Source organism: Rhinatrema bivittatum, chromosome 4 (assembly GCF_901001135.1).
Source record: "Rhinatrema bivittatum chromosome 4, aRhiBiv1.1, whole genome shotgun sequence".
Taxonomy (NCBI): Eukaryota; Metazoa; Chordata; class Amphibia; order Gymnophiona; family Rhinatrematidae; genus Rhinatrema; species Rhinatrema bivittatum.
Genome location: NC_042618.1, coordinates 391,888,529 through 391,910,969, shown reverse-complemented (window position 1 = coordinate 391,910,969; position 22,441 = coordinate 391,888,529). Strand labels below are relative to the sequence as shown.

Below are 22,441 nucleotides of genomic sequence, written 5' to 3'. Positions count from 1 at the left end.
TGGGGGGGTTCAGGAGGGTGGGGGATTTATTTTAAAGGGTCGGGGTGGGTTTTAGGGTTGTTTTAGTGTGCCGGTTTTTCTGCCCTCCCCCTTCCCCTCCCCCTTCCCCCGATTTACGATTTTTGACGATAAATCGGGGGAATTCCTATTGTATCGCGCTTCTAACTATTTTTGACGATTTAAAATATATCGGACGATATTTTTAATCGTCAAAAAACGATTCACATCCTTACTGGATATCAGGAAGGGCGCTCTCTCCTGGGCGGACTACATCTGGTAAGCCGCCTCCTCCTGGGTGGAGTGCATCTGGAAAGTTGCCCTGTCCTAGGTGGCCTGCGTCTGAACAGGTACCCTCTCCTCGGTGGATTACGTCTCTGGGTAACTGGAACCCAGGTTCAAGGCATGTTGCTGTTGGAACCACAGGCTCAGTCTCACTATGTTTGGAGCAATGGCTGAACCACTGGGGAGGCACCTTTCCTGGCACTGGACAATATGAGTAGCGCCCTTTTATGAGCAGACGGAATGTTGAAAGTTGCCATTTTTTGAGTAGTCAGGCTTAGAGATAGTGCCCCCTCCTGAGCAGTCAGGAGCTAGAAGATCACCCATCTGGGGCTTCTGGAACTTAAACAGCACCCTCCTCTAAGTGCAGGGCTGTTGGAACTAGTTTTGTTTGAAAATGAGGCATGGCTGACTTTGAATCATAAGAACATAAGATATGCCATACTGGGTTAAACCAAGGGACCATCAATCCCAGCATCCTGTTTCCAACAGTGACCAATCCAAGTCAAAAGTACATAGCAAGAACCCAAACATGAAATAGATCTCAAGCCACTATTACCCATTGATTTATAGCAGTTTATGGATTTTTCCTCTAGGAAATATTCAAACCTTTTTTAAACCCAGTTACACTAACCTCTGTAACCACAACTTCTGGCAATGAATTCCAGAGCTTAACTATGAGCTGAGTGAAAAATAATTTTCTTCAATTTGTTTTAAATGAGCTATTTAAAAAAGGTTCCCTCCATTGGTTGCCAATACACTTCAGAATCATTTACAAGTCCATTTCCATTATATACAAAACTATCCACCAACATGCTCCAATTGACCTACAAATCCCCCGACTAGACGCATACAGAGGATCACTCCAGGTACCTTCCACCAAAACCACCAGACATATTACTTTAAGGGACCGGGCCCTCTCTACAGCCGGACCCCTTTATGGAACTCCATCCCCCCCCCCCCGATCTGAGACAAGAACCCTGCCTCCCAACCTTGCCTCCCAACCTTCAGGAAAAGACTTAAGACTTGGCTGTTCAAGCAAGCATTCCCGGACCCTAATTAATCTCACTTTTTCAACTTATTTCTCTCAGTTATCCTAGTTTCAGGAATTTGTAAATATCTTTACTGACGTTATTCTTTCCTTCTATCTCTCTCTTCGCCCAGTTCAATCTTCCTTGTTATTTGTAACTGCTTTTCTCCGCACCTTAGCTACAGTTTAAGTTATTATGCACCCCTGTTCAACTGTAAACCAGCATGATGTGATTGTATCATGAATGCCGGTATATAAAAAAACCTAAATAAATAAATAAATAAAATAAATCTTACTTCTTAGACTTCTGGCATTAGCAAACAAACTATTCAAAGTGTGTTTTTTGTTTGTATTAACATTCTGCTTTCAGTTGACAAGGATAAATTAGAATCTTTTAGCTCAGATAAGTCTTTAATTTTAGGCACATGGGCTACTTTTCTTATTATAGGAACCTCTCTGTTGGGATGCAGTAACTCTAATGCTTCATTAGTATTACTCGAAAATACTGCATCCAAACCATGCGCTGCTGAGCGACTGTCAGCTTTCCCCTTCGATTTGGTTTAAAAGCTGCTCTATCTCCTTTTTAAAGATTAGTGCCAGCAGCCTGGTTCCACCCAGCTTAAGGTGGAGCCTGTCCCTTTGGAAAAGACTCCCCCTTCCCCAAAAGGTTCCCCAGTTCCTTACAAAACTGAATCCTTCTTCCTTGTACCATCTCATCCACACATTGAAACTCCGTAGCTTTGCCTGCCCCTGGGGCCCTGCGCATGGAACAGGGAGCATTTCAGAGAATGCTACTCTGGAGGTTCTAGATTTCAGCTTTCTACCTAAGAGCCTAAATTTGGTTTCAGGACTCTCCCTCCCATATTTTCCTATGTCATTGGTGCCCAGATGAACTATGACAACCGGTTCCTCCCCAGCATGTCTAAAATCCTTTTTAGGTGACGCTTCCTAGAGGTCTGTCACCTTTGCACCAGGTAGGCATGTTACCAGATGATCCTCATGCCCACCAACCATCCAGCTGTCTACATTCCTAATAATCAAATTACCAACTATGATGGCCAACCTAACCCTTCCCTTCTGGGAAGTATCCCTCGGGGAGACATCCTCGGTGTGAGAGAACAATGCATCACTTGGAGAGCAGGTCCTTGCTACAGGATCATTTCCTGCTGTACCAGGTTGATGCTCTCTGACCAGGAGACCTTCTTCCAAGGTAAAACCAGGGTTGCCAAACTGGAGTTGGGACTAGGCTACTATGTCCCTGAAGGTCTCATCTATATGTATGTCTCAGGTCTGCCACTCTAGCATCCAGAGATCAGACTTGTTCACTGAGAGACAGGAGCTTTCTGCACCGGGTGCACACATAGAACCTCTCCCCAGCAGGTAAAAAATTCATATATGTGACACTCAATACAAAAGACTGGAAGGCCTCCCCTCTTGCTGCTGGACTGCTGCCTTCATCTTAAATTTGTTGAGTTCCTAGTTAAGTTTAGGTTGCTATGGGAGTAGGAATACGTACAATTAGGGTCCTTTAAATGTATTAGTGTATTCACTATGTATCTGGTAGTGATCTACAAAGGGATGATTAAACTCTTGATAAGCTGTGGTGAATTTCTGAATTTTAAGTTAAAAGACTGATTAATTTTTTTTGTGTGAAAGTGTCACCTGTCTAAATCAAATGATGAGCTAGGGGTGGGTGGGAAAAGCAGGCCCACAAACTCCTATTTTATGTCTGCCTTCTGACTAGGTTTAATAAAAAACACACAAACTCCTGGTTTTTGCCTACCCTCTCACTAGCTATTTAATACAAACACACAAAACTATTTTTTTGCCTGCCTTCTGACTATTTAATACAGACACACAAACACACTAAATAATATACTTTTTAAGTTCTAACATTTTCCTAAGCAGTACTTACCAGTTCTCTTCAGCCACCTCCTCTCTTCTCAGTGCACCCACTGAAAAAGCTCTCCTAGGCTGTTTTTCTCCTGAAACCTTTTGGATGGCTGAGCTGTAGTGCCCACAAAGCTGCAAGCTAGTTTCCTAGGAGCCCATTAAGGACCTGATACTGGCATGTGTGAACAACTGAGGAACAGGCTCAATGAGCTTCTTGTATTGCACAAGCCCTGCATGCTGAGGCAGTTCTTGAGAAGCAAGAGTAAGTGGCTTACACTGCATGCAGGTCTCTGCTGAGTGGTGTTGGAGCAGGAAATCAGGTGAAAGACTGCAATTTGAGCCACAAGCCGTTTCTTCAGGTAAGAAATCTAGTTTGTCTTGAGGCTGGCTGTGGAATTTAAATTAGCCTGATAAACTGGGCTTTTGCTGGATTCCAGGAAACCCATACTATGTTCCCTTTTAATGCTAGCAGTCTGTGACAAGAGTGGCTTGGAGAAAGAAGCCACTTTTTGCAGAATTGCAGCTAAATTTAGTTGGGTTGCTTGTAATTTGCAGAACCCCTATGTAGAGACTATCTTTAGCAGTTTGTGAAGCTGCATACTGAGAGAGCTTCCCAGGTGAGGAAGTTGCTTGGTGCTGGGACAAAGATTTAGCAGCAATTTTGATTTCCAAAGAGTGGCTTAGGAAGAATTTTTAAAGCCTTTGTGTAGGGAACTTCCTTAGCAGCCTTCATGCAGGCAGATTATAGTTTGGTGGCTTGAGTGAGTGTTTCAAAGGAAGATCTGCGTTTTCTATTTTAGAGGTGAGTTTCACAGTTGTAGTTTCTTTTCTCAGTGTGTCTAAGGTTAGCTTCTGAAAGCTAAGATTCATATTATCAGGAACCTGAAGCAATTGCTCAGTAGTTGGTTTGGTTGCAGCACAGTGAAAACACGTCTTATCAGAATGGTTATTCTTATACCTGGGAATTCTTCGGATATAGCCCGGAGACTCCGGAATTCTGCAGATATTGCCAGGACTCCGGGCCAACATCCGAAAATTCCAGGTGCTCCGTCCTGTAGAAGCAGGACACGGAAAATGAGTGGGTAGAAAATAGATGGCACATTGACCCCATGCGGGCAAGAAGTAGTAGGCACGTTCTCTCTGTACTGAGCAGGTTGGTCAGCATCTCTGAGACCATGGGGTGGGGCATGGTTCACCCGATTAGCCCTCTACAGTGTCCAAAGAAATGACCTTGTAGCAGGGCCGCCGTGGACCTCAACCCATGGTGGCCTGAGGAGGAGGCCTAGAAGTGAGGGGGAGGCTGGGGCCCAATTGATATGTGTATGAAAGAGAATGCTTGTGTGTGAGAGCCAGCGAGCATGTGAGGGTGACAGCCTGTACATACATGAGAAAGAAAGACAGCATGTGAGAATGAGAGCTGTGTGTATGTGTATAAGATAGAGACAGCAACCTATTTAGGCCTTTCCCTTCTCCTAAGGGCCATCAGGCTTGTTGCCTAGTAGTTTATGGGCCTCCAGACTTGATGACGTGGGCTATATGTTCTGTGTTACCCTTGTCTGCCTTGTCTAAGTCCTGCCTTAGTCTGCCTTGCTGGTCTTGTCCTAATCTGGTCTTGTCTATCCATTTCTGTCTGTTCCAGTACGTAGACCAGCTCCCTATCTGTTCCAGTATCCTGTCCATGCTCCTATCCTGTTCTTGTTTAGTAACCTGCCTTGCTTGTATTGCTTCTTGACTATGCTTATTACCTTGCCTTGTGTCTATCCATTGCAACTCCAGTCCTTCAGTGTCTAACTTCAATACCAAGCCTTACCTCATCCAGTCAGTTCCTTTACCTGCTTCAGCCAGTACTGTCTCATCCAGCTCCTAAACCCATCTTTGCTCTGTAGTATTGACTCATTACCTACTGCTGCTGCAGAGACCTTCTGGCCCCCAGAATCCAAGGACTCAAACTGCGAGGGAGGGGACTGGCTAGGCAGAAGACCGACTCTAGTCTTGCTCAGCATCCAGCCTCACAGTCCTGTACTACTCTTCAAGCGATGTACCTCCAGAAGAGAGATCCTGATAGAAGGAGAAAGCTAACCATTGCCCACAGGGTGTTAGAATTCAGCTGCCTTCCCAGATTCCTTGGCTTCGGACACTCACTGTGCAGCAGGGAGCTGCCATTGCATGCTCTGTCACGCATGTTACTAGGACATTAATGGCACCAACCCTTTCCCCATTAACGGCACCAACCATAGCTCCTCCATTACCAGCTCCAGCACCCCCTACTTCAATGCTTCCATGATTATTTCCTCCACCAAGATATCATGGTGACCCACAAGAATGTCAAGGTTTCATCAGTCAGTGCTGCATGCATTGCACCTTGCAGGCAGCTCTCTTTCCTACTGACAAAGTCCCAATAACCTTCATATTATCTCTTTTGGAAGGAGCTGCTCTTGCCTGGGCCTCCCCGCTGTGGGAGCAGCAAGATCCAATTATGGAAGACCTAGATTCATTCTTCCACAACTTTCATATCATTTTTTATGAACCAGGATGAACATCTTAGGCTGCAGCTGTCCTTTTACAAAATCATGGGGGAGTATAAGAACATAAGAAATTGCCATGCTGGGTCAGACCAAGGGTCCATCAAGCCCAGCATCCTGTTTCCAACAGAGGCAAATCCAGGCCACAAAAACCTGGCAATTACCCAATCACTAAGAAGATCCCATGCTACTGGTGCAATTAATAGCAGTGGCAATTCCCTAAGTAAACTTGATTAATAGCCATTAATGGACTTCTCCAAGAACTTATTGAAACCTTTTTTGAACCCAGCTACACTAACTACACTAACTATATCCTCTGGCAACAAATTCCAGAGCTTTATTGTGCGTTGAGTGAAAAAGAATTTTCTCCGATTAGTCTTAAATGTGCTACTTGCTAACTTCATGGAATGCCCCCTAGTCCTATTATCCGTGAGTGCATATAACTGATTCACATCTACTCGTTCAAGACCTCTCATGATATTAAAGACCTCTATCATATCCCCCCTCAGCCATCTCTTCTCCAAGCTGAACAGCCCTAACCGCTTCAGCCTTTCCTCATAGGGGAGCTGTTCCATCCCCTTTATCATTTTGGTTGCCCTTCTCTGTTCCTTTTCCATCGCAACTATATCTTTTTTGAGATGCGGCGACCAGAATTGTACACAGTATTCAAGGTGTGGTCTTACCACAATTCAAGTTCAGACACTGGCTTCAGAACTACAGTTGTGTGATGACAGCCTGGTAGTTATCTTTCGGAGGGACTATCAAAGACCATCAAGGATGAGCTAGCAGGGTGAGAAATACCAGAGTCACTGGAGAAGCTCATTCATTTGGCCATTCAGTTAGATCTCTGCTTCCATGAACATGCCCTGGTGTTGTCATCTTCCTTGGAAGATCTTATTGACCTCACGGAGAAGATTGAGAGACGCTTCCAGGAGAAGGTCCGAGAATATCGCATGGCAAAAATTATGGGGGGAACTTTATTTGGTAAGATCTGATGGAGTGCTTCCAGATTCCCACAGTCCAGATGACTTCTCCGCTGGCACTCTCATCCGTATATGGGAAACCTCTCCCAAGACTGGTGACTCAATCCACTGTGCCACTAACTCTATGGGTGGGATCCTCACATTTGGAGATTATTAGCTTCCATGTACTCTCCTGAGCTGTGAGCCCAATTGTCTTGGGTCTGCCCTAGCTCCGGCAACTTCAGCCACAGTTTGACTGGACCACATCAGAACTTCTCCATTGGAGCCCTGATTGCAGTGAATACTGAATTGCCTCCAATGACACGGCTCACTTGATAATCATGGCCTCCACCCTCCCTAAACTTCCAAACTCTGGTAGGGAGACCTGAGGAACTCAAACCTCCCCAAAGTACCTCCAGGAAAATACTCTTAAAATGGTCTTTAGACAACTCAAAGAACAGTTGGAAAAAGAAAACAACTATGCTATGAAAATGTTTGAATCTTTGGTTACCAGGAAGGATGAAGAAATACAAGCCCTGCATAACCTTCTTCAACAAGGGAGGGATAAGAAGTCTCTTATTCTGTCTGTTTCTGCCAGCCTGGAACCTGAAAAGAAAGAAACCAATTCTACACCAATATTGGGGCCGGTCCTTGGCCCAAGCATTTCAGAGGAGACCATGCCTTCATCTATGGCTCAGTTTTGGTCCCTGGAATTGCATGAACTAGGGGACAAAATGGTTGCAGGAACCACCTCCTGAGCCAGAAACCCAAAAGGGTCCAAAGGATATAAAAGAAACTTCAGTATCTCATAACCTGGAGAGGCTGTGGCTCTGGGGAGAACTCCTGGGAGCCTGTATCTAGTCTACAATCTCCTCAGTTAATCCAGGATTTTCCACAACAGGCCTGGACCTAAGAGATTGGGGAGGGGCCTTTGGAGGGGAGGTTCTGTTAGAATTCAGCCACCTTCCCAGACTCCTCAGCTTCAGACACTCACTGCATGGAAGGGAATCGCCATTGCACGCTCTGTTGCATGTGTTACTAGGACTGGCAAAAGGATGCATAGGGCACGTGTGTACATCTATGTGTACGATTCTGCACATGCTGGCGGGAGAGTTGGGTAGTCGCCCCGATGATGACATCACACACTCAAGACTACTTAGCCTGCCTGGACCTGGACTCCTTGCTTTGGCAACAGGTTCATTGGCCTGCTGCTACCTCAGTCTCGGACTGTTCTGGATTATGCCTGCTTGCTGACTGCCTTGACCCTTGACTGTGTTGGATCTCATTTCCCTGTTCCCTTCCTGGTCCCTGGATCTTCTGTTAGACTCTGCTGCTCATGGCCTGTTCCATTCAGCGGGTGGACCCAGAGTCTCTCTGCCCTTGGTCAAGGTAGACACTCGGGTCTTCCTGTGTGGCCATTTGGCTATCTTACTACACGGGGGTCCAAACCACCTACCATTAGTCTGAAAGTGCTTACGGAGTGGCCAGAAGGCTACTCCCGACACAACCAGTAAGGTCTACGCTCCTTAAACAGGGGTAGCTACAGGACTCTCAGCCTTGCCATTGCACATTAAGCTCTAGTACTGCTACTCGTGTCTTTAGTTATAAGCATTGGTCAGAAATATGAAATATTTTTGTGTTTTATAAATTGCATACAAAAATGTCAAAATCAAGATTTGTCTTCTTTGCTGGTAAACATATTTTCAACAAATGCCTGACAGTGGTCCAGGGTTTTGAGATGAGGTGCTTCAGCTCTGGGGGACCAAGATGGTGACTTGAGGAGAGGACGTGGCATAGGCTCTCTTACTGCCTAGCAGTTTTTTTCCCTAGGAAATTGAGATGTCATATACTAAAAGAAAAGGACAGCTCAGGGAGGTCTCCTTCACTCCCCCTGCTACTGGAGCCATTCAACAGTGCATCAAGAGCTTTTTCGCCCCAGCGGAACGATTGGGAGTGTCCACTGCAGGTAAAGGTGAGTTGTGCATGTCCCCCTTGCTGAACATGCAGGTCGATCTGAGCCCCAGAGCACCTTCAACTCCCTCTCCCCCTTCAAGTGCACAGACATCAGACCTGGACATACCGGCTAGATGTGAACCATCAGAAGCTGTGGTAGTTGTGGAGGCAGGATCTCTGGCTGGTACAGTGAATCCCGGAGGTCATGTCCCGAATAGAGATCTGACACTGCCATTTTTTTTCACAAATGGTGGTGAGGCCTAAAGAGCATCATGGCATCTACCCCGGTGGGGAATGAGGAACCTGTGTTGCCCCATGAAGAACTGGGTACGTCCCACAGTGACAATTCGGCTGGCACTCTCACAATATTAAGTTTGGTTAAGCCTGAAGTTATTACTTTAGACTCTGTTTGGGAAGCTCTCATTTCCATTCAAAGCTCCATATCCTTATTAACATCGGTCATGACTTAAACTAAACATTCAATTCAAGTTATGGACTCTATTACTTCTACTCATAATTCTAAGGTTATTGCTTTGGACCAACAGACTGAGGCATTTCAGTCATTTCAGAATGGCCTTGTACAATCGGATTTAATCAATACTAAAAGATTGGGAAATATGGAAAATGCTCTCAGAGTAACCTGAGAGTTTTAAATTTTCCTTGTGTTAAGCTTATGACACCTCATGATTTGTTTAAGAAGTATTTACAGGAAGTTCTGCAATTCTCAGCGGACTCTTTTCCACTCATATCCCAGATTTATTTTACCTCTCAAGAGAAGAAATCTGGTTCTCCTAATATATTACAAGAGAACTCTTGTCCAACGGTCCCTATAGAAAATCTTTCCACATTCTTGGAATCATCAGGGACAGACTAAATGGAATACCGTGGAACTTTGTTTGTAGTGTTTATTTTTCCATCTGACCGTGATTCCATATTGAAGTTGTTTCTCTTTAACCGTAATAAGTTGTTTTTCGGTCAGTGTAGAAAGAGATTCTAGAGATGAGCCAAGAAGCACGTCAATTAGGAGCTAATATAGTAATTTGTTATCCTTGTAAATGTGCCTTAAGATTTCAAAATAACAGATATGGGTGTTTTTAGCCTTCTCAGCTCCATTTTTTTCTTGATTCTCATTCATCATCGGATAATACTAGCCAAATTGCAAGATGAAGAATATTGTGAATGTGTTCTGATGCCTCTCTATATTTCTTTAATTTTTACTTTTTAAGGGTGTGCAGATAATCCTTGCCCCCCCCCCCCCATATTTCTTTGTATAGGAGCCATTGAGGTAAAACATTGTTAGATTTTCTTTTTAAAATTGTACTTCTTTTTCTTCATATGGAACTCCATGACTTTGTATTGCATTGACATGCTGTATTGCTGTCTAAATTGTTAAATTTAATAAAAAAAAAATTAAAAAAAAATTGTGCTTCAGTGGTTCTGAATCACTCTGCTGACAAATTGCAAACTGCAAAGAAACAGTTTACCATTTTAAAAGGAGTAAAATGTGTGAAAAAGAACCAATAAAATATACCAACGGGTGCATTTACAAATACAAATAAATGTAAAATTAAAAAAAAGGAATGGGCAGATGTAAATTCATAATGTATTCCACTGTTTATTTTCATTGAAACATATTTTCATTGAAACCCAAAGATGCCTTCATATTAAGCGTAAAGCTCCAACAATGTTCATGCCAATTAAGTAAGGTTTATATATCTCCTAGGGATGTGCAGAGGGAAAAGATATGTTGCTATTTGGTATTCGTTGCGCCAGGCATCCGTTTTCATAGGGGGAAACCCGATTCATCCATTAGTTACATTTGGTATTCGTTTTCCATTAAAGTTGGAAAAACAAAAAAAAAAACCCATCCCAATCCTTTAAATTTAATTAACTACAACCCCCCACCCTCCTGACCCCCCCAAGATGGCACCAGCCATCCATTGCTCCTACCATGTGACAGGGGCTGACCAATGGCAACGGTAGCCCCTGTGACATAGTAAGGGCAAAGGCTATCGGCGCCATTTTGAATACCGGCAGCCAACGGCACGAGTGCAAGAGATCGCTCCAGGACCCCCGCTGCACCACCAGGGACTTTTGGCAAGTCTTGGGGGGGTCAGGAGGGTGGGGATTTTATTCGTTAATATGTTGCATTCGTGGGGGTTCGCCATATGTTTCGCGGACCCACAAATGCAACGAATAGGGACCTATGCGTTGCGGATTGTGTATTCGTTCAATACGAATGCACATCCCTAATATCTCCCCCTCTAGGAGATGGTATAATCTGTCTACCATTGAAGCTGACTAAATGAATAGTTACATTTTGTTGTATTTTTACAGTCTTGACATAACTCCGATGTTCAATAAGTAGGGTATGTACAGGTTGCTTGGTGCGACCTATATATATATATATACACCAATGGACAAGAACACTATTGCATAAATGACACTTCTCGAGATACAATTTGTAAGACTTTTCCAATTGACAATCAAATCTGTAGAAGGATGTGTCCATTGTTGCCCAACCAACATATTAACGCATGGATTTTAGTTGCTATAGGGGTAATGTCCTAAGTGGCCTGTTGCTGGTAAAATTGCAGAGGTAATACCAATACAATGTGGTCCTTAATATTTTGACCCTTTTAAAGGCAATTCTTGACATCTCTGAAAATACAGAATGCATAACTAAAATGTTCCAATGCTTCCTTGTGATGTCTGCAATCTGATGGGCCAGTATTTCAGACTGCATAGGACAGGGTTGGCCAACTGCAGTCCTCAAGAGCTACAAACAGACCAGGTTTTCAGGATGTCCACAATGAATATGAATGAGATAGATTTCCTTGCACTGCAAATTTATCTCATTGTGTATATCCTGAAATCCTGGCCTGTTTGTGGTTCTCAAGAACCAAAGTTGGCCACTCCTGGCATAGAACATTACCCCTGTGGCAACTGTAATCTGTGTGTTAATATGTTGGTTGGGCAACAATGGATATATCATTCTACAAGTTTTATTGTCGAGAAGTCATTTTTGTGATATAGTGTTCTTGCCCATTGGTATATATAGGTTGGTCCAAGCAGCCTGCATGTACCCTACTCATTGAAATTCAGAGTTGTGTAAAGATTGTCAAAGTACAAACCTCATTAGTATAACACTGTATTATTTGTAACCATTCATTTAGTCAGCTTCAGTGGGCTGTGTGAGAACAGGTTGTACCATCTCCTAGAAGGGAAGACAGATAAAACTTACTTTAATCGGCATGAACATTGTTGGATCTTTAACTTTAATACAATGGCACCTTTGGATTTGAATGAAAATATATAGTGGCATACATTATGAATAAGAAGAGGTTTGGGGTACATTTTCAGGGTTTATTTGTATAATTATAATCAAATTTATAAATTGATGCTGTAAAATTGATGTATAGATACAGGGGTACATTTTAAAAGAGAGTGCACGCATGCGTACTTTTGTTCGCACATCAGGCGCGAACAAAAGTACACTGGATTTTATAAGATACGCGCGTAGCCGCACGTATCTTGTAAAATCTGGGGTCGGTGCTCGCAAGGGGGTGCACATTTGTGCAACTTGCGTGCGCTGCCTGTTCCCTGCCTCGGAGGGAACTTTCCTTCCACCCCCCCCCCCCCCCCCCGCACCTTCCCCTACCTTCCCCACCCTCCCGGCCCTATCTTGACCCCCCCCTACCTTTATCAGAAAAGTTACTACTGCCTCCGGGCAGTAGTAACTTACGTGCGCCGGCGCAGCAGGCCCCGACATAGGCAGCTGTGTCGGGGCACTCGGCCACAACCCCGAACCGCCCACACACCCCCGAACATGCCCCCGATCCGAAACCACACCCCCTGGCCATGCCCCAGACCGCCCCTTTTTGCAAGCCCCAGGACTTACGCGTGTCCCGGGGCTTGCGCGCGCTACCGAGCCTATGCAAAACGCGCAGGGTTTTTTAAAAGGGTTACGCGCGTACTTATGCACGTAACCCTTTTAAAATCCGGCCCAAAGTGAAAGTGTATAATAAAGATTGGCTTATTTTATCTGATTTTTGTTCCCTTGAGCTATTTTAGTATTATACCTTATGAATTTACATCAGCCCATTCCTTTTTAAAACATTTTTGGATTTATTTGTTTTTATAAAAATACCCATTGGTATCTCATATTTGATTGGGTTTTTTATGTGCCTTATACTCCTTTTAAAATGGTGGTCTGTTTCTTTACAATTTGCAGTTTGTAAGTAAAGTGATTCAGAACACTTGAAGCAGAGATTTTCGTCTTGAAACCCTGGTTCAGTGTCAGGCTTTTGTTGAAAATGTTTACCAGCAAGAAGATAAGTGGCCATTATCAAATTTTTATATGCAATTGATAAAACACCAAAATATTTCATACTTCTGACTAATGATTATAACTAAAAACACAAGTAGCACTACTTGAGCTTAGTGCACAATGCCATGTGTAATATATACGATGGTCAGTTATTCTACATAGTGTGCATAAGAACATAAGCTCTGTTTAGAGAGGATTTATATAGTTTCCATTTATAAAGTGCCAAGATGTAGACTGGTGTGACTAAGTATCACTTCTGCCCCCATACTAGAGCCTGGAAGGGGGTAAAATAGGGCAGGATGGGAATTCCCCAGCCCCTGTACTTGTCAAAGACCCATCCTCAGCTTGCTCCAAGCAGGTCCAGCAGCTATGCCCTGGTAACAGGGCTAACACTCTCCTCAGCATCAAGACTAGGCCTCTGCACCAGACTTAGTCCTCAGCACTGGGTCCATTCTGGGGCTAGGCCTGGCACAATCCAGGCCTAGGCTTTAGCGCCAGGCCCAATCCAGGTCTAGGCTACAGCATCAGGCCCAGACTGGGCCTAGGCTACAGTGCCAGTCATGTTCTGGGCCTAGGCTGCAGCCCAGACCCAGCACCAGACCTAGTCCAGAGTCAAGCTGTGGCACCATCAGATGCCCTTTTTTTAAATTTTAACTGTAAAAATTATGATAACACCTGAAAATGTTTAGATATTTTTGTCAGAGTCTCTTTTTGGTTTGTTCCATTCAATTAGAACCAAAAATGGTCTCATTTTTTGTATTCATTAAAAACAAATGCATATCCCTATATAACAATGCTTTTCAATATTTGAAGCAAGATAAGGGTAAGGATATAACCCATCAGAGTTTTATATGTTTCTGACTACATTAAAATTCATACTGTTGTTTCCTACTTTATTATTTATTTAAATTCATGTTGATATATTTGTTTTAACAGCATGACTAGCCCTGAGGGCAACCCAGTATAATTTTAAAAAATCATGGTGTGAGGAAGTGTGGTTTACAGGATGAAGCACTGGCCTTAGGATGCAGGTCCTAATTATAGCTTTTAATGAGCTCAATGCTTGGCATAAACATTCCTAGTGAAAGATGAAAGGACTTTCTTTTTTGAGTAAATACAAATTCACTGGTTAATAGTTATGGTTATTGTTTCTCTTCTAATACATTGCAACATAAAAGGCATTTATAAATGCATGTAAACTAGACACAGATTTCAAGAGAAGAGCCAAGAATGCTAAAGTAGTAAGTACTAGCTAAAGTAAAATACTCAGAGTATGATAGTGCTCTAGAAAACATTGATTTAATTCTAGAACAAGGTATTGTAGTTTAATCCTAGAAGAACTTTACAGAAATTAAGTCTTTAGACAACATGGAAAAATAGATGCAAGTCTTGTGTTAATCAGATTTCAGGTCTGCATTTATATTACTGTGCAATGCATATATTGATATGTACATACATACACTACATACCATAATGTAATGCATATACTGTATTTTCTTGTTCCCTTCATATCAATTTATTTCTATACTTTTTTTTTCTGTAGAATAAATATTAAAAAGGAACGGTGACTGATCTTAAAAGATGTCTTCTCATTCTTTGTCAAATCCCTTTTGAAAACAAAGCCCATTATATTAAAGGAAAATATCAAGGACATAAACATATGTTCAGACTGGAGAGATCATATTCAACTGTCTCTTCTCAATTAAGATTTCAGCTGTCAATAACTGAACAATAACTCTTTAAATACGAAATAAATAAATGTCATTTTGCAATAGAAAGTCAAGATGCTTTAGTGTTGTAATCAAAAGAAAATTATACTGATTTGCAAAGGAATCAGTTGTTTAAAATAAATCTAGATGTGATGTTTGGAGGGTTAAATGAATTTTAATTAGGCTCTATTTATTGCAAGTTGACAAGCTCCTAATGCTGTGGATTTTGGGAGGATGAGCAATGAAAATGCTTAAATTTAACCTGTAAATCTCATGACATGCAGCTGGGCTATGGTATCTGAAGTTTCACAAAAATCTATGAAAATGCTATCATTTGTGACATGGCTCAGGACAGGGGCCTGTGAGTAAAGATGACAGAACTGCTGCCAATCCTTGTGACAAGAACTTGAAAAGCAGCCAACATGACATCTTTCCTTTCATGCTGCCGAAAATGTCAACTTTGTGAGGGACAGTGAGAAAAATGATTTGCCAAAAATTTGAAAGGTAGATCCAAGAGATATGCATCACGCTAGATGTGATATAGTTTGAGAGAGGAATTTCTTCCGGTTGTGATGGGTTATAGCTGGTCCAAGACATCCATGCTGTTCCAAAAGTGGCTACAATTGACCTTTGGATTATCTCAAGTTTAGTGATAATTTCATATAGAACATTTAGTATTTATCTTTTCATTTTCTTATTATAGGGTATATAATATTGTGGATAATAGTACTCATTGGAGTCTGCTGACTTCTGGAAGGGAAAAGCAAAGCAAGAGAAAAAAATTAAAGATTCATCGCAGGCCAAAAATAATTTTGAATGTGATACAATATCCATTTCTTTGTTCTGGTGTAAAATATGTGATTTTTATTACCTTTCTTTAAACAATACAAATTGTAATCATCAATATGGATTGGAGAACTCCAATATGTCCATTTTAGAGCGGATTGGTCAATACTGGACAATGAAAGGGCATGCATTTATACAAAGAAGGAAAGGAAATCAGTTCCTGTTTAATATGCATGAAGTAACTGCAAACTCCATTGTGACTCATGTCAGGATGTACAGAATTAGACTTTTCCTCAAAGGCTGCTGAAAAATTACTGTACAGATTAGCAATTTTTGGAGTTTAGGAACATTTAATTCTTGAAATAAGGAAAATAGAGCTAACTGATTAACCCCTGACAGGCGGTTCATTAGAGGTTTTATAATCCCTCTCTGTTGCTAATGCAGTTCAGTACTAAGGATTTGCACAGTTTAGGAAGTTCATTGAAGCAGGCCTTTTAGAAAGAGCATGTGTTCAGTTTTCAGAACACTTTATTATCAAAAGGGAGACTGTGCTGATAGACTGAATAGATGAAACAAGAAACCATGTGTTCCATTTGATGATAATAAAAAAATTAATAATAATGATGATCCATGGGTCACAAATTGCTTTGAGGAATGGATTGTACTAATTTTATTTTTATCTTGTGGGTTACTCTGCAGTGTGGATATTCAGATTGTCTAATGCACAGGGATGGTAACTTTTAAACGGGCGCACATGTGCGCGCATTCGTCAGCCTGCGCCCAGGGACGCAACCATTTTATAATATATGCACGTATATGCGCACATGCTATAAAATAGCCTGAACGCGTGCAAATGTGTGCGCAATTTTAAGTGTCGTGTGCGTATGCATACAAATGCCACTTCTACCATGTAAGTGGGTGGATTTTAAAAGACACGAGCACTAACACCATTACCAGTTATACCAGTTCATTCCCAGTTCGCCCAGGTAAGGAATAGGACTTACAAACCCCCCTTCCAAGCCTCCCTCTCCCCTTTTAGCCCCGACCCTTAAAACCCTGCTAATGTGGGTTTTTTTTTTTTTTAATGACTTACAAGCCATCCATATCAGAAGTAAAGTTACGTGGCAGAGGACCCTAACACACCTCTGTGTGCGCATTTAAGCGCAAATAAAGTGAGATCCAGGAACGCCCATGCCCTGCCCCTTTTTCGGAACCTTTCATTTGTGCGCATAGCGGGAGGTACACACGTACACAGGTGGCTTTTAAAATTTGCTCGGCATGCGCGAGCCCGATTTGTGTGTCTGTCTCCGTTGTGGCATGTACCGAGCTTTTAAAATTCACCTTTATGAAAATAGGACATGTACTTGTGCTGTCTTCCACCTACTGTTTTGGATTTTATTTTACAAAAATTCTTTCACCTGAAGCAGAGAAAAATAAGTGCAGGAAGACAGGGTTTTTGTGTTTCATTGATTGTGGTCAGAGAGGCAAAGAGATTTAAGGACCAATGGATTAAATTGTATAAACATCAGGCATTAGTGTATGCTAATGCAGTGTTCAAAATATATTAATGGCCGATGTTAATGATATGCAAATTAGGCACACATAAACAAATACAGTAATGAATGAACAGTAATGAGGACAGTAGTGTTAAAACTTAACACCTCTGTAAAGTCCAGGTAGATGGTCTAAATGTTTTTATTATAAATAAATAAATAATGCATCTGTTATACTTTGTGCATTTTAATGTGTGTTATTTTTCATTATGTGACCAGACCAGATAATGTTCTGTTTGGCATATTTTTGCATCTCATTGCTTCATTAGCATAGATTTTGCATTAACACTAACGCAATCTAGATTACGCATGTTAACAGTGCTATAAAAGCATGTTATTCACTTGCACTCGATAATGCGTTAACAGTTTCATTACCATTAATGCAGATTAGTACATTGGTCCCTTATTTATAAATGTGTTTCTCTCTCTCAGTCCAGAAAAGAGGTGCTCTGAAGGGAGAGTGGAAGAAACAGCTAAATTAAAAATTGTATAGCATGATATATTCTGATTGTAATACAACTGTATATGTTCTCTATTACACAGAGTATTAATGATACAGTAAGGAAACAGCCCACCGACCTGCAAGCTAATTTCCCTGCATTGTACCAACAGGCCTGCAGACTAGTTTTCAAAGGGAAACCTCTCATGGAGTTTCCCACTGAAAATCTGGATAGCCATGGGAAAGCAGGTTCTTTGTAACTGTGTACTTTTGCTTTGAAACTGATGCAAAAATACTCAGGGCAAAGAACATGTGATGCTTTCAGAATGAAATCTCCATGTGTACTCTCCATCTCCCTGTCCTAATCCTGCCACTTTTTCACCCACAGTAGGGAGGATCAATTTTAAAATACTCCATTTCTGCTGTTTTGCCTATGGAAATGGGTTTGAAAATTGTCCTCATATGATGTACACACATTGACCTTGTTTCCCAGACAACACCATTATGTTCTAACTTGTGTGATATCTGGATGACTCATTGATATTGTGAGCTGACATTTACTGAGTTACCGGTGGTATTCTTTCCCTATAGGCCTGATGGGATAGGAACTGTAACAGTAGAAGAAAAGGAACGGTTTGAAGAAATAAAGGAAAGGCTCCGCATGCTTCTGGAGAATCAGATTACACATTTTAGGTAAAGCCCATCAGTGTCAGTTGCAACTTTATAGATATGAAAATGTAATGGGGGGGGGGGGGGAGTTTCTGTCCTGTATGTTTTGATCTGTTTAATATTGTTCATATACATGAAAGGAATAATTTAATAATATTTATTTTCCTAGGTATTGTTTTCCATTTGGTCGTCCTGAGGGTGCATTAAAAGCTACCTTGTCCCTGTTGGAAAGGGTAAGAATACAGCAATGATAAGACTAAAATCATAGGTAGTGACAAACCCTGGATTGAGTCATGCCCAGCAATTTTGGCTTCCAGGTGGTGAATAGCAATGGGCAGACTGAGGCAGGGTTATTATCTGCTTGTTAACCAGATAGGTTAGACCTACCATAGAGCCAGATTTAGCTTTATCTGGCTGAATAGCAATATGTACATGAATATTCAACAGCATAGCTGTGCTACTGAATATCCCATTTAAGTTAGCTGGATAAGTCTTCCTATGGGAGGGGAATTTTATTTTTTATTTTCCTTTCTGAAGAAAATCAGGAGCCGAGCCTATGCCTCCTGCTTTGCTTTTGTGCTATCTAATGAAAAAAAAAAGTCTCTGGGAAAAGTTAAAGCAATAGTCTGTTTGAAGATGTTACTTGCCACTTTTGAAAAGAAATTTATCTTTTGAAAAAGTCTCAAAATGCCATGATTTCATTTACAAATGGTACAAACGGTACCATTCATCCTTTAGGTTATTTCTGTATGGAAGAGCAGGAAACAAAGGTCTCTCCAGTGCTGCCCTTCTTCTGGAGAGTGAAAAATCTTCTGCATCCTATACTTCTGGCCTTAAGTCCATCAGGTTCTTCCCTGATATCTTCTGGCCAGACTTCACAAAAGAAACATTTCTGCTTCCAGTGGCAAAAACACAACATATAGGGCCTTTATTCTCCAACCTCACTGTGATAAGCACAATCACCTGTGAAATGGAAAAATAACCTGTAACATACCAAGTAACCATTTGAAACTGCATATAATGGAGATAAACCACTTAACGAAAGCTGTTAAGTTTGCCGGTCGCGGAACCTGCTCATTACTGGAATCACCTATTCCCATGACACCCCGGCTCTTGGCATGGCCTAGAAGCTGCAGCGCACCTCTCTGCAGCAGGACACTGCCAGTGTGTTGCCTACTCTCCTTCCCATGGGCTCTCTCTAAGCATGTGCATGCGCACCGCACCGTTTCTTAAACGGCGTGGTGGAAACCTGGACAAGCAGAGCCTCCTGATTACATCATGCAGCTGGGGATATAAGGCCAAGCTGTGCACTTAGCCTTGCCTCAACAGCTGGTTCCCTGCCTTAAAGCAGTGCATGTTTCTCCTAACTACCCTGTATTCCTGATTGTGCCTGCCTCATCCAGCCTTACCTTGCCCAGCCTGCCTCATCCAACCCTGTCATGCCCAGCCTGTCTCATCCAACATTGTCTCCTCAGTCTCATTCAGTGTCTCTCGTGTGTCTTTGTCCATCCTCGGCCTGATCTCCTGGTATTGACCCTTTGCATTGGACCTGACCACACTTGTCTGCTGCCTGCCCTGGCCTTGGCTTTTCTCTGGATTCCCAGTCTGCTGCCTGTCCTGACCCCAGTATGCCTTTAGACTCTTGCTTTTTCTATTGCCCTATGAACCCACCTAAGCCCTGCTGGCTGCCAGAACCCAAGGGCTCAACCTGCGGGGGTGATGACTGGTATAAGTGAAGCTCCAGCCTGTCCTGCTTCAGGGCATAGGCCTTGTAGGTTTGCCTACAAGGCAGTGACAACTACATCACAGCACCAAGGGCTTACTTCCACACCACTCATCACAGTTTTCTTAGGCCATAAGCTCGGCAGACTCGTCCCAGACTTCCACCATTGCTGGGCTAGCTCAACAGTTAAAAGAGCAGCAAGACCCATTGAACATGATGGCCAATTATCGCCAAAGTATGGCTGCCCATTCTACACCTCCAGCTCCTGCTCCATTTTCCCCGGAACAACCTCTTACTCCCATAATTCACCTGCCTCTGATTCCAAGGTATGATAGAGATGCCACCAAATGTAGAGGCTTTCTGAATTAATATCAGATGCAATTTAAACTACAGGCACCCTTACTTCCAACCGATTGGGTCAAGGTTACATATATCTTGTCCCTATTGGGAGATCCCACCCTAGCTTGGGCTTCACTCCTCTGGGAGAGGAATGATCCACCAGGGATGTGCAGAGCAAAATTTTATGTTCATATTTCTTATGTCCGAAAGGGGGTCCCACTTGCGGCCAATATGGACATAAAAAAAATCCAATGAGTTGGGTATATGTACATATGTGCAAAAAAAAAAATTTAAACCCCCTCACCCTCCTTAATCCCCCCCCCAGACTTACCACAACTCCCTGGTGATCGAGCGAGGAGTGAGGACGTCATTTCTGCAATCCTTGGCGAGAAGCATGTGACGTCGGCGGCACGTCGAGTGACGCGGCGTCACGTGATTCCCGGCGAGTTTGCGCCGGACGGCTCGTTCGGCCCAAAAAGAACTTTTGGCCAGCTTGGGGGGGCCTCCTGACCCCCCCCCAAGCTGGCCAAAAGTTCTTTTTGGGCCGAACGAGCCGTCCGGCGCGAACTCGCCGGGAATCACGTGACGCCGGCGTCACTCGACGTGCCGCCGACGTCACATGCTTCTCGCCAAGGATTGCAGAAATGGCGTCCTCACTCCTCGCTCCATCACCAGGGAGTTGTGGTAAGTCGGGGGGGGGGGATTAAGGAGGGTGAGGGGGTTTATATTTTTATTTTGGCTCAACAATCGCGATTTCCCACATATCGAACATATCTATGTTCGATATGTGGGAAATCCGATCGTTTATGTCGAATCAATTTTTTAAGTTAAAAAAAAATATGAGTTGCGTTTTACTAATGCGGTCAATCCGAATGCACACCCCTATGATCCACTACTAGAAGATCTGAACAGCTTTCTGCAGGAATTTTGCATGACTTTCAATGAGCCTGGCCGTACATCTTCCATGGCGTCTGAAATTTTTCTGATCTGACAAGGCCCCTAGTCTATGGGGGAGTGCATAGTTCACTTCCGCACACTAGCATCTGAACTTCAGTAAGGCAGTGATAGCTAATTGCAATCTATAGACAAGGGGTCTTGGAATGCATTAAGGATGAGTTAACTGGGCGGTACTTGCCTGATACTCTAGAAGGGATAATCAGCCTAGCCATACACCTGGACCTCAGATTTCAGGAACGGGCTTGAGAAAGGGGCCTAGTTTGCTGCCCCATTCATCTCACCCCCCCCCCCCCCCATTTTCCAGTGACCGTTGGCTCCCAGGTCACCTCCAGAGCTATGACCAACACCAGGGGAGACTTTGCATATAGACCATCTCAAGTTATCCCCAGAAGAGAAGCAGAGGCACCAACACCTCAGTTTGTGCCTTTTTTGTGCGGCCCCCGGGCACATTGCAAGTCGCTGCCCAGCCAAGGCAGGAAATTCCAGGACCAAGGCTTGATGGGAGAGGCCACTCTAGGCTACCACATCACTCCAATGACTGAGTCATTGATTTTATTTCAGGGAAGGTAACACCTAGGGATAGAATCTACCTTCTCTCTGCACCAGAAATGGAGGCCATGTCCAAATATAATAAAGAAAATCTAGACAGGGGTTTATTCGCCCTTCCTCATCACCCACCAGGGCTGGCTTCTTTGTAGGAAAGAAAGATGGTTCACTTCACTCTTGCATCTACTACCAGGGGCTCAACGCAATTATCAAGAAGAATCGATACCCTCTCCCACAAATCATCAAACTATTGACCATCTCAGAGAAGCACGAATATTTACCAAGCATGACCTACGAGGGGCATACAACCTGATTAGAATCTGAGAAGATGACAAATGGAAGACTGCTTTTAATATCAAGGATGGACACTAAGTACCTAGTGAAGCCTTTTGGCTTATGCAATGTCCCTGCATCTTTCAGGTTATAGTCAATGAGATTTTTTAGGACCTCCTCTACTCCTGGATGATATGCTGGTCTTCTCAAGAATTTTGAAAGAACATCAAGATCACGTGAAGCAAGTTCTTCAGAGGCTCCGTGAGCATCACCTTTATGCAAAACTAGAAAAATGTACCTTTAAACAAGAGGAACTCCATTCCTTGGTTACATTATTTTCTGACAAGACCTGCCTTGGATCCACAGAAATTAAAAGCTATCCTAGATTGGCCCCAACCTGTTGGCCTCAAGGCCCTGCAGCATAACCGAATCATCATCATTCTATGTAGTATTTGGCCATCATTTCTGTATACCCAAG

The 22,441-nt window shown here is 42.8% G+C and overlaps 1 protein-coding gene across 6 annotated transcripts in view; it reads left to right on the top strand.

Moving 5' to 3' along the window:
- CADPS (calcium dependent secretion activator) overlaps positions 1-22,441 on the top strand; it is a 1,086,201-nt gene that overhangs the window by 714,359 nt on the left and 349,401 nt on the right. For all 6 annotated transcript variants that reach the window (XM_029601011.1, XM_029601008.1, XM_029601007.1 and 3 more), the window contains 2 exons: positions 18,048-18,149; positions 18,295-18,358. In XM_029601011.1, coding sequence (XP_029456871.1) covers positions 18,048-18,149; positions 18,295-18,358 — 166 coding nt within the window. The remainder of the gene's footprint in view (positions 1-18,047; positions 18,150-18,294; positions 18,359-22,441) is intronic.